General features: G+C 40.6%; 1 protein-coding gene across 2 annotated transcripts in view; it reads left to right on the forward strand.

Moving 5' to 3' along the window:
* Positions 1–7991, forward strand: part of tysnd1 (trypsin like peroxisomal matrix peptidase 1) — a 28647-nt gene extending 20656 nt beyond the window's left edge. For both annotated transcript variants that reach the window (XM_036546271.1, XM_036546273.1), the window contains one exon: positions 7616–7991. In XM_036546271.1, coding sequence (XP_036402164.1) covers positions 7616–7833 — 218 coding nt within the window. In that variant the 3' untranslated portion in view covers positions 7834–7991. The remainder of the gene's footprint in view (positions 1–7615) is intronic.
* The last annotated feature ends 3949 nt before the right edge of the window (positions 7992–11940 follow it).

The raw sequence follows: 11940 nt of genomic DNA on the forward strand, positions 1-11940 counted from the left end.
TTGGGTCTAGCATGTATGCTGCTGCATAAAACGGCTTCACGCAGAACTCCTGGCGCTTCTCCAATGACTTGACCGCAGCAGTTTCCTCTGCTTTGAGTAGTAGGGAAGTAGGCAGGACTGTTTGGATTTCTTCTTTGAGCTCAGCAAAAAACAACACTGAACATCTGATAAGGATGGCATCATCGCCTTCCAAAGTATGGCTTCAACACTCCAGGGTTCTGGAAATCATCTGTGCATGTGGTGGAGGAATGCACAGTGCATGTAGGAGGTGTGGCCTAAATAACCCTGCAGTAAGCACAGTAGTGTGCTATGTGCATGTGATTGAGGAATAGCATAGATATTCAAGTGTATTTGCATTAAATCTGGTTGTTTTAGCCATGATTATGCTGCAGTATATTTTCCCCAACTATATTTAAATTCCCTGTTAAGGGCCAACCTTCAATTTTGTAAATTTCCGGTTTATTCCCGTTAATTCCCATATATTCCCGAAAATTCCCGGAATTTTGCAACCCTAATTCTCACTAGTGAAAAGTACTGGCGAGTTCACAAAAATATTCGCGAGTTTGGTGGTACGGGCACATAATATGCCACGGAGGAGGAGAAGAGCTGCTACAAAAAAAAAAAAACATTTTAGCCATGATATTTGAATATGAATACAATGTAAGTAGCCTACGCTGCTAGCTTGCAAGCTTCACTTTTTATGGTGTTAAACCTGTTAGGCTGTATGTTGTCAGATAATAAGGTAAAAATGAAAATTCATGAATGAAAATCTTTTTATTAATAAGATTTTCTATGAGAAACAATTGATAGTTTAATTACAGATGTCATACAGTTTTAGATTTGTCATTTTTATATAATGGAATTACAAAGGACCGTAATCAAGTCAATCAAGTGAATACATAATATAATCCCCAGTGTGGTCCTCCAATGTTACAGCTGTCTTGTTGTCTGCGATGTTTTTCAGCTTTTTACCCTCAAAATTACCTGTGACGTATACAGCCGCACTTCCTTATGGGATATAGTAGGCAAGGTAGACTGGTCTGATGCATACTGGCGATATTTTTCCAAATCAGTACATCATCCGGGTATCTTTGGCGTACTGGAAATTTCATTTTGTTGGACATTACGCTACTGAACATTCAGTTGCTGTGTTCACACATAGCATCTTTTTTGATGAAAAACGCTGGCCAGAGAATTTTTTCAAGTAGAAAAACGCTGGCAGCGTTTGTTCCAAAAAGCAGTTGAGGGCGTCTTTTGTTCCCATAACAACAGGTAGCATGTACATTGTTAAAGATGGTCTAGCTGGCTATACATTGTTGCAGAGCTAATGTTAGCTAACAGGCTAATTTTGCTAACGACAACTTCAAGCATTAAACACAAACACTTTCCAGGAACTCCTAGGATCCGTCCAGTTTGACTCCAAGTGGCCTCCTTATGATGAATATTATGATACAGTTTAACTGTCATGTTGTACAGTTCACTGTGCTCAGAAACTAGCACAATTAACTTCTCCATCGCGACTTTTTCCATTTTTGTTAGTTGTTATGGGAAACGACAGGTGTCACTACTCCGCTTGTGATTGGCCGGCTGTCAAAAAAGTGCTTGACGTAGGGCGTTTTTTTCTGAGAAGTTGAACTTATTTAAACTGGAAAAAAAACTGCCCTGAGCTGCAGAAAAACACGCCGGCAACGGTGTTAAAAAAACAGCTCAGGACGTTTTTGAAAATTCGGTCTACTCCATAGGATTATTATGTTAAACAGACGCTGACGGTTCAAAAAAAGACGCTATGTGTGAGCACAGCCTTATGGCTCCGTTATGAAATCGGAGAGGAAACTGAGTTTTTAATCTTAGTTCCGCATTTCCGCAGAAATATAGAAGAGAGGGCACACTGTATCTTGTCAAGTATCACTTTATTCGCTAACGTTTAGGTCAACTGACCATCAGAGCATAAAATGTTATGCACGTAACGTCTGTGATTAAAGCTAGAATCACAACATGCACCGAACCAAACGTCCTGTACCGAACGGTACGGTACAAACAGTGGTGGGCTGTCAGGGCCAGCAGGGCCTTCTCTGCTGGCCCTATAAAAAATAAAATCAAGTGTGTGTAAAATGTCTTTCTTGAGTATTTAGCTATCAGTTTCATTAGTGTAATGTCCACAAAATTGCTTATGGTTAGTTTTGTTGAGGTTGAACTGGAATACCCTACATCAAAAAAGCCACTTAAACACCTCATAGTGATTTCAGCTCGCTGGGACCAGCGCTACAGATACTGCTAGCCTTTTGTTGAAAGACCACACATCTGATTTATAAAAAGCATTAGTGACAGAATCATCAGCCAATCAAATTTTGATGTTCAATGACAGGACGCGCTCTGGGCCCAGCAACGTGCCCAATGCTACCCCTAATTGTCGACATGAATTTCCAACATATGAACCAATCATATTTGGATTTGTAGCCAATGGGCGTATTCTTTCAGATTTTCCCACGGCTCCAGGGTATTCTAGAAGGCCCGCTCATTCGCTTAGACAAGAGACCTAGCTCAGTGCTAACTAGCGATTGATAGCCGATGTCGAAAATGGCAACAGCTGGAGATAATATTGTCGCGGATTTTTTATCAGTACCCTTTTCAAGACGACTGTTCAATGAAAAAGATGGGGCATTGTTTTAAAAGAGGCTGCCCAACCTGCAAAAGTAGGCTATGTGTCATCATTTTCAGGCTAGCAACTGGGAACGATACATTTGGCTTACAGGTTGAGTTTGACACAAGCGGCTCTACTGCTGGGAGTGCTTGTTGTTTGGGACCAGCAAGGGTGCGTGGAATTGGAAAGGCTACAAGAATCTTATCTGTTTTAACTGCTGCACAAAAAACACCAAAGCACTTACGGGTCAGCTTAACCCTTTCGCAGGCACACAACTTTATGCTATATAGTGCATGTTAGTCTACGTTACAATGGTTCGTTATGTTTTCCTTAGCGTTATTGAAGCTTCTTGTAGTTTTACTGCACCATTTGCTATATTTTTTAATGTTAAATCGCTGTTTTCCTCAAAGCTAAAATTAGCTAGAATTTTTCCAATCTCGTGTTCTAATTGCAAAATTATATTTTGCCTAAAGCGGCAAAAATGGGCAGGGACAACCCGTATTTTTCGTTAATGTTTTTTTTTCTTTTTCTTTTTTCACTTTTTTGGGAGGTACAGAAGGCCCAGTTCTGATAGGCATGGTTTCACCCACTGAGTACAAATATGTGTACTGTTACACCCCTATTAAACTAGAATAATAATTTTGTGATTAACATGTGTTATTAGTGTTAATTGTGAAATGAAAAAATGAGTTTTGTTACATTAGTAACTGAATGAGAGCTGCAGCGGGTTGGGGTTGGGATTGGGGTTGGTTGGGGTGGGGGGGTCGTACTGCTGGAACCCTGTTATGTTTGTTCTGATTTTTATTATTATTATTATTATTATTATTATGGGTCCAAGCATGTAGTTCTGGAACCCTGTTTGTTCTGATTATTTAGGGGCCAAGCACCGAAGGTGCAAGGCACCTATTGTAATTGTTAGAATTTTTCACTATTATTATTATTAGGGGTCCAAGCACGTAGTGCTGGAACCCTATTATGTTTGTTCTGATTTTTATTATTATTATTTTTTTCTGCCCTAAAAGTGTTTGCACAGCAAAAACTATAGATGCTAGAGCTACCCCGATTGGCCATGGGATGGTGGCGCTATAGCGAGCCACAACGCATTTTGGGCTATAACTCTTGAAACTGTTTGGGCTAGCATCAAAATTCCCCATGATTTTTCCCCCTGATTCCTTGGCTCCAGATGAACAAAAAAGCCTCTTGGACCAAATGATGCGCCAGTCGGATTTTCCGCTATTTTGAATTTTTTTGTAAAACCTTTAAAATCTATCTCTTCCTAGATGGTGGCAGCGATTGGCACGAAATTTGGTACACAGCATTTTCAGACCAAGTTCTTTAAATATTGTATAAAGAAGTTGTTACATTAAAAGATTGTGGCCACAGTAAGCCAATGAATTATTTGGGCTTGGCCTCTATTGATATACAATCAACTCTGAGCTACAACTAGCTACAAGTTACAGGAGCTACAACTCCTGGATACAATGTCCAATCATCACCATGGCATGAATAATCATACAGGCCATTAGACTCAAGCCTACCAAATTTGGTGTAACTCTGTCCATAGGTGGCGCTATAGCAAACAAGTGGTCATAACTCCATAAAAACTAATAGTCTGAAAAACTTTAAATTTTGCATGCTTTCTCTTGCTCAAAGGTCCTAATAAAGTCCAAAAGGACAAGTTGATAGCTCAAACAAGATGACCGCCATCAGCCAATCGAATTTCAGCAGCCCTTAAACTGGCTTAACTATGACCTATCATCATGAAACTTGGCAGGTACATTCCTAGAAAACATTTAAATCCCCATTACTCTGGCACGAAAGTAGATATTTCAACTGAATTTCTCGTGCTTCATCAAAGTTAAGGACCCTAACTGGGAACTTATGAAACCTCTGCATCTGCCATTTTGTGTTTCATCCATCTTTGATATTGTCAAAAACACATTTAACCATCTCCTCCTAGAGCCTGGCACAATGCAGTTTTGTGTATTATGTCTTTGGACCATTGTCTTTAACAGTTGTTAAAGGGTAGTTGCCAGGTTGAACAATATGGCTGCAGTGTACCCACAAATTTGCCCGTGAAGGAACCATGAAAGAAGAGTGGCCATATCTCTGCAATGCTTTTGTTCATTGACATAAAACTCGATTAGACATGCTTACCATGAGGCCTGGGTGGAAATGTCCAAAAACCTGACTCCATTTTATGCCAACCTACATTTTAGTTCCCCAATTCCCAATTCTACTTAGCATTGCAGGAATTCTTAGTTCTCTTTGGATTGTAGGTGATCAGGCTACATAGTCCACGACGTAGGATACCGTACCAGCACATTTAATATAACTCGCTGCCGTGTTATACTCTAAATCATAGAATATATGTTAGGCGGCCCACCGAGGGACTGCAGACTCGTCAGAATAGTGCAATACTTAAGACTGACTATGAGCGTAAGTATCAGTGGGTTTCGAGCGATACGGCAAGAACATGCGGGAAAAACCTCGAATCCTGCTACGTGCGTCGTTAGAAATGGCCAAATGAGAAATCACAAACAAAGGTTAAGGCTAATATTTTTATTAATCCAAATTGTCCCAATTAAAAGTATCAGGTAGAAGTTCCAGCATTACAGTAAACAGTATGGCAGAGTGCAAATGATGGCAAATATACACATCTTACCTATGCAGAGTCACGTGGCTATACGCTTGGTGCGCAGGAGTCCGTGCTAACGGTGCTCCCTATACAGAGTCACATGGCTATACGCTTAATGCGCAAGAGGCCGTGCTAACGGTGCTTCCTATACAGAGTCACATGGCTATACGCTTAATGCGCAGGAGGCCGTTCTGACGGGCTCCCTGAGTGCAGAAATCTTTCCCTTCATATACCCAAACCATAAGGAGTTGGTCAGCACATGAGGTGGGGTCATGGACCGAGCCCCAATAGGTTTTGTCCTTATCTGGCTATTAATTGGTGCCGGTGTTTATTCTTGTCCCGTTTTTTGGGGCATGTGCATTGGTGTTCATTCTTTCAGTTTGCTGAGCGGATTTTCAGACTAAGGGTTAGGAGACCCTCTACTGTTATAGAACTATCACCCCTTTGCTACTCGCATTGTATGGATCAAAATGAGATCAAACAAGACATGTGTACCTTGAACCAAACAGAATATACAGTAATAATAGTTGATAGTTGCAGGTTGGGATTTCACCACTGGTCAGGAGGAAGGGTCCCTGAGGGATTTGGGATCATCAAGATCCCGTGCCCTCTGACTCTCCCTACCCCCTGGTGACCCATCCTGTCTTACAGTTCCTTGGTGTGGAGAAGCGGGGACACATTCCTTGTCATTCATGGCCCAAGAATGCTTACTTGAGCAACAGTCCCTTATTTTAGTGTGCCACAGTCCGTATGTTGTCAGGCGTCTCCCATTCCCACCTTACAGGGGTTTGATTTTACAGGCAGGAAGACAAGCAAAGAGGGAGTTACAGTAGTCTTGGCATAAGAGGACCAGGGCCTGAACTAGGAGCTGCACTAAATACATAGTGACAGGGGCGCCTGCAGGATTTCATCTTGGGGTACGCACAGATACCTGACCACTCACGCACACGCGCACACACGCATCGAGAGAGAGCTGAGAGAGAGAAACGCCACTGACTGATTAATGAATAATTAAATCTGACCAGACATTGATCACATAGCCTAATTGAAGAGCATTTAGCTGGAGGAGAAATATGAAGTGGACTTGCACATGATCTGTGAATATCAGTAAACACTCAGAGGTGGTCACCATGTCATGCCCGGTACTTAATAAAGTCAGTGTATCACAGTTTGTTGTTTGTTTTATAGCTACTTTCCGCAGTGTGCCAAGAGCTAGCTGCCTGCAGGTGACTAGCAAGCTAACTTTAGCTTGCAAGCTAGCTAGCTAATTGATACACCTAGTTAGCAAGCTAATTTCTGCTTCGATAGAAATTGAAAAAAGCACCATAAATGCCAAATGTTAATAAATGCTCACGCTATTACGATCATACAATCCAAAACTGGTCTTTAATTCTGTCAGACACAATTGTGTCGTCTTTTACATGTAATATTTGGCGGAAAAGCTGGTGCGATCTCCATCAGAGACATTATATAGGACGTTAGCTTGGTACTTAATATTACTCATTGTGTAGATTTGTCCCGTATGTGTGCTGCGTAGCTATAACTGTGACAGTAGAGTGGACTGTGGGCGTTCATTTTTCACCTTAAGAATATGATAGGCCTGCCTTTTTCCAGGTTACGCCTTTACTAACAAAGCGATTGGCCGTTTGGTGGAAAGGCAGGACTTCCCTTAATGCAACTGCCACATTGAGCGTTACAGCCAATGCCATTCATATTTCAACGACTGGTCTGTCTCCTCCTTTTTAATGTCTCTGACACACCTCTCTCTCTCTCTCTCTCAATTTTCAATTTCAAATTTAAATTCCAAAAAGCTTTATTGGCATGACAAATATACACATGCACATCTCTCTCTCTCTCTCTCTCTCTCTCTCTCTCTCTCTCTCTTTCTCTCGTGGAGCACTCACAAATCGGGAATTTCATTGTACGCACCTTGCATACAGCCATACAGCTGCAGGCGCCTGTGCATAGTGAGGTAGGGGTGGATCCTTTGGGTTGTTGTACAGAAAGAATCTGCACACCCACCTCACCGCTGCAACCTGTCATATCATCAATCATAAACCTGTGACTCCCTAAGCAGCACATTGGTTTCACAGACATAGAGCATTTCTCATCTGGGAGCTAGATTCCTCTGGGTACTAGCCAGCTTTGTGTTTCTGAGGCTCTGAGACACATCTAGGTAGAATCTGCCTGTCTGTCATGTCAAGCAGAATCCCTCAAGTGTGGTACCTGAGAATGCCTAATATAAGCTATTTAGATCAGCTAAAACTCAGACCTTGAGCTCATGGCAGAGATTGGATTCTGTATGTCATATCTGTTCACTTCCTTCCAATGTCCAGGTCTTGTGGCAAGCAACACACGGGATGTTGTTACCGGAGTGACATACCCACACCTCAACTTCAGTGTCCCGTTCACCTTACTAGAACCCCTGCTACAGCACTTCAGCGTAACGCGGAACCCTGCCGTGTTCCAGGAGCTAGACACCGCAAGTGATGAGGTGAGGAGGGTGTGGCAACTGCAGGCCATGCCAAAGGACGTGCCACAGTGCAAGCTGTGAACTGCAAGCCACACCACTGCTGACCCAACACCAGTATACACATGAATCAGCAAGACCTGTGTGGTGGATGCAACCTAACACCTGGATACCTTACTTCTCATATCTGTCAAAACTGAAGCCCCTACTACCATAGCTGGGAAATGCAGCAGGAAAACCTGTGCTTGAAGTGTCAGAAACACAGTATATTCTCTTTGTTGCATATTGTTTGAATTAGTAAATCACAATCAAAAATAATACAAACTGCAGAAGAAGTGTGCTTTTATTGTAAGAAAAACATATTTCAAAACATATTTTAAAACGTATTTCCTGCTCTGTAATTATATGGTTTAATGCATGTGTGTCAAAAATGCAAACCAGGATTTTAAAACCATATTTGGTTGATACATTGTCAGGGAAGCAAAGATCAGTATCAAATGGAGTGAAAATCCAACAGTCTAGCACACGTGGCCAGAAGGAGAAGCTATGTGCCATACCAGATCACTTTGTTTGAAATGCTGTGTTTGACTCATAGTGTCATAGAAACTGCATGTGCATGAGTGCATGTATAATTTTGCATTCAAGTAGACCATTGACTGAAAAGAACATTAAACAGATCTGTGCTGTGCAATCAGCTTTGCCAGAACCTGCATGTTGCAGTATGCTGTATGCCTCTCACCAGTGTGAACTGTTTATTTTTCTCCTTTTCCCCTTGTCATGTGAGGCATCCCCTAGTGTTGCCACCTGCAGAGATCTTGTCACTGCTTTAGCAAGCACTGTCAATTTTTCAGACTGTGTGCCGTCAAGTACCCCAGCATTCTGCTGTACACTTCAGGCAATTATTAAACAGCAATGGATTTGCATACTGGGTCATCTTATGTTTTGATATTTTGTTGTAATAAATCATGTGAAAAAGCACCTAAAAGAAGAGCTTAGTGTTTCAAATACATTTCTGTCTATACCTACAGTCACTGACTGCTAAAAGACATTTGTGCAGGTTCTTCTGAGTAAATGGTCCCTTTTAAAGCATTCAATCTGCCACATTAATGCCTAAAATAACATGTGCAAGTTTGTTAATGCTGCAGATCTCTTATTTCACACATTCTAACAGCTGTTTCCCTTTCAGCAGTACAAGTTAGCCCAGACTGACTGGTAAAAGAAGAATGTGGCTTTAGTATAGGAATAATTTAGCTCCAGTGTTTTTGATTACTGTAGGTAGTTGATTCTAATATCGGTATTGACATGAACATAAAACTGAAAAAAAGCACTTGTCCTGTAGCCTAAAATTAGAGCAGTTGTTCTTATCCAGTTCAAAGAAGACAATACCGAAGACCACGTAGGAGGCCTTGGTCATGTGACAGCGCTCTACTGCTTCTGGTTTCAAGCAGTTTCAGGGGTTTGTATGTAGGTTTCAAGTAAGAGTAAAAGGACCAGTGAAGTGCCTTGAAGACTTTTGGCAAGGAAGATTTTCAGCAAATCATTTGACATCACTTTGTGAGTTCAGGATTCCTGGAAGACCTGGAGTAAACGGTACAAAATATATGAAGGCACCCTGGGATTCTCACTTGAATGATTTCTGAATGGTCCCTTATCTGACTCCATGGACTAAGGCAGGGGTCAAGGTAGGGAACATCAATGGGTCTCTAAAGCAAGGGTCTCTAATCTGACTATTTTGTCTAAAGCAGGGGTTCCCAATCTGTCTATATGCTTGCTATAAGGCAGGGATCCCCGTGACCTATAATTAGTGAGAACCTATTCATTCTGTGGAAAAAAACCAACTACATTCTCACTTTGACCTAAATAGGCCACAATTTTGATTTTGTTTGATTCTGAGGCAGGGAAACACCTCAAAGTCACCAAATAAATATGATAAAAATGACTCCACAGGGGCAAGTAGGGCTGTGCGATATGACCAAAATCTCATATCCCGATATAAGTCATTTCATATCACGATCTAGCACATTTTCTGTAAATTCACTGAATAAATAGTTCATATAAAATGACCACATGGAAAGGCTTATTTCTTATTACATTTTGAATACTCGACAAATAAAAGGTTCTTACTCATATTTGATTATTTTTCTCCTTTTATTTAGAACCTTTGTACAAATTTTCCAATTAACCTTTTCGTGCGTATGGTCACACTGGTGTGATTAGCCGTTTAGCCCCTATGCTAAAACCTGTGCGATTAAAACAGTAAATTGGAAAAATTCTAGATAATTTTAGCTTTGAGGAAACAGCGGTTTAACGTTAAAAATGTAGCAAATGCTAACTGAAAACTATGAGAAAATAATGCAAATGACAACATAAACCATGTAACGTAACGTGCGCTACATAGCATAAAAATAAGTTACGTGCGAAAGGGTTAAGCATGTAACAAAATATAAAATATTAATGTAGAAAATATAAAAAGGTAAATAGAAAACAGTTTTCAACTACAGTTCTGTGTCATGTTCACTCTCCTTCATGTTTGTGTTGCCTTCATGCAAATTTTCTACCTGCATCCGTGCCGTGTGGAAGAACGCAAAGCGTCATCCAAATGACAAAAAATATTGCTGTAAAGTGTGTGATTTGTGACACAAACGAAATAAATGATAGCGCACAATATGAAATGATAGACATTTTTCTGTTGTCACACGATATATATCGTCATATCGCATAGCCCTAGGGGCAAGCATCTACTAAACACAAGCCACACAATGCACCATTTGATTTGATTTATTGAAGGATTAACGCATCCTCAAATGTGTACACACATTTTTTTAAATCCTGGATCCCAGGAAAGACACACCCCCAGTTTAAATAACACCAAAACTGTATTTTTAACAAGTATTTTACTGACCTATGTGTGTATGTATGTTAAAAAGCTTAAAGAAGTAGAAAACATAGATATAAATGGGTATAGGTATATATACCCTCTCTTGAACAGGTCCTGCTTTGTTTTTGTGATCTCCCTTGCAGATCATGTCTGATATGTTGGACTGCTGAGGAAAGGGGAAATGTCCTAATTTGGAGCTATGCATTAGTTTGTGAGTGGCTGTGAAAAATGTACCAACTCATGAATGATCACGTTTTACTAAAACATATTTAATTGTATTTTTTTTTTTTACTATTTTATTTTCTTTCTAGTTACTGACTCTTTACATATAATGCCATCTCTGTGCATTCACTGTCCATAAAAGTTCCACACAGGTCTGGGGAACTGTCCATTCTGGTGTTTCTGTAGTGAGTACCAAATTCTTTCACCTTTGTTGCTGTTTGAGTCAAATTCACATTAAACTGTTTGATAGAACTAATACGACATTCTGTTCCAGTCCTTAAAATATGTTATATTACATGGCTTTTTTGTGATACTTGGGTACTTCACAGGCATCTTGACCCACTGGCTTCTGACCCATAATTTTGAAACCTTGGCTTCAGGAAACTGGAGCTCTGATGACATGCTGGCTCTTAGATTTATTGGTGTCAAGATAACATGTTATATAACTGGCCTACTTTGTTGTGAGAGAGCTCTGCTAACTGGCCTTGTGTAAGAATTCAACTGTCTCAAAATGTTTGAGATTACTGATGACCTGAAGCATATGGCACAACAAAGTATTCTCCTTACATGTTTGTTTTAAACTTTTTTATTTTTTCAACATACCAAATCAAATGCTTTGGTGAGTCAATGGCTTTCCTTGCTAAAGAATGCTTTAGAAAAACCTCATGCAAATACAATAGGATAAAGCTTCACAGGTATTTAAGACACACCCCTGCAGTCAGTGCTGTGGTTCAGGATGGGTTAAATGTGTCCTTTAACCCTTCATGTTCTAGGATGCATTGAATGGAACGCATGGAATCGGCATATGGGATGCTGTGTCAGTTCACGCTCCTCCCATTTCACCCTACCAGGTGTACCCCCCATTGTCTGCCACTCCTGTGTCTCTGTCCTCTTAATCCTTCTCGTCGTCCATATTCTCATCCACTCCTTTCTCTTTCCCATCTTCCCATTTTACCCCACTGCCCAAATCACCAGAGTATCCCGCCAACTCATCTAGATAACACAAAGAGGGGCACATTCTCAACAGTGGGCTTCCCAGTGTATTCTATCAACTCCCAGCATGCAATTTACCATACAGTTTCTTGTTTTGA

The sequence above is a fragment of the Megalops cyprinoides genome, chromosome 15, assembly GCF_013368585.1.
Source record: "Megalops cyprinoides isolate fMegCyp1 chromosome 15, fMegCyp1.pri, whole genome shotgun sequence".
In the NCBI taxonomy this organism is placed as follows: domain Eukaryota; kingdom Metazoa; phylum Chordata; class Actinopteri; order Elopiformes; family Megalopidae; genus Megalops; species Megalops cyprinoides.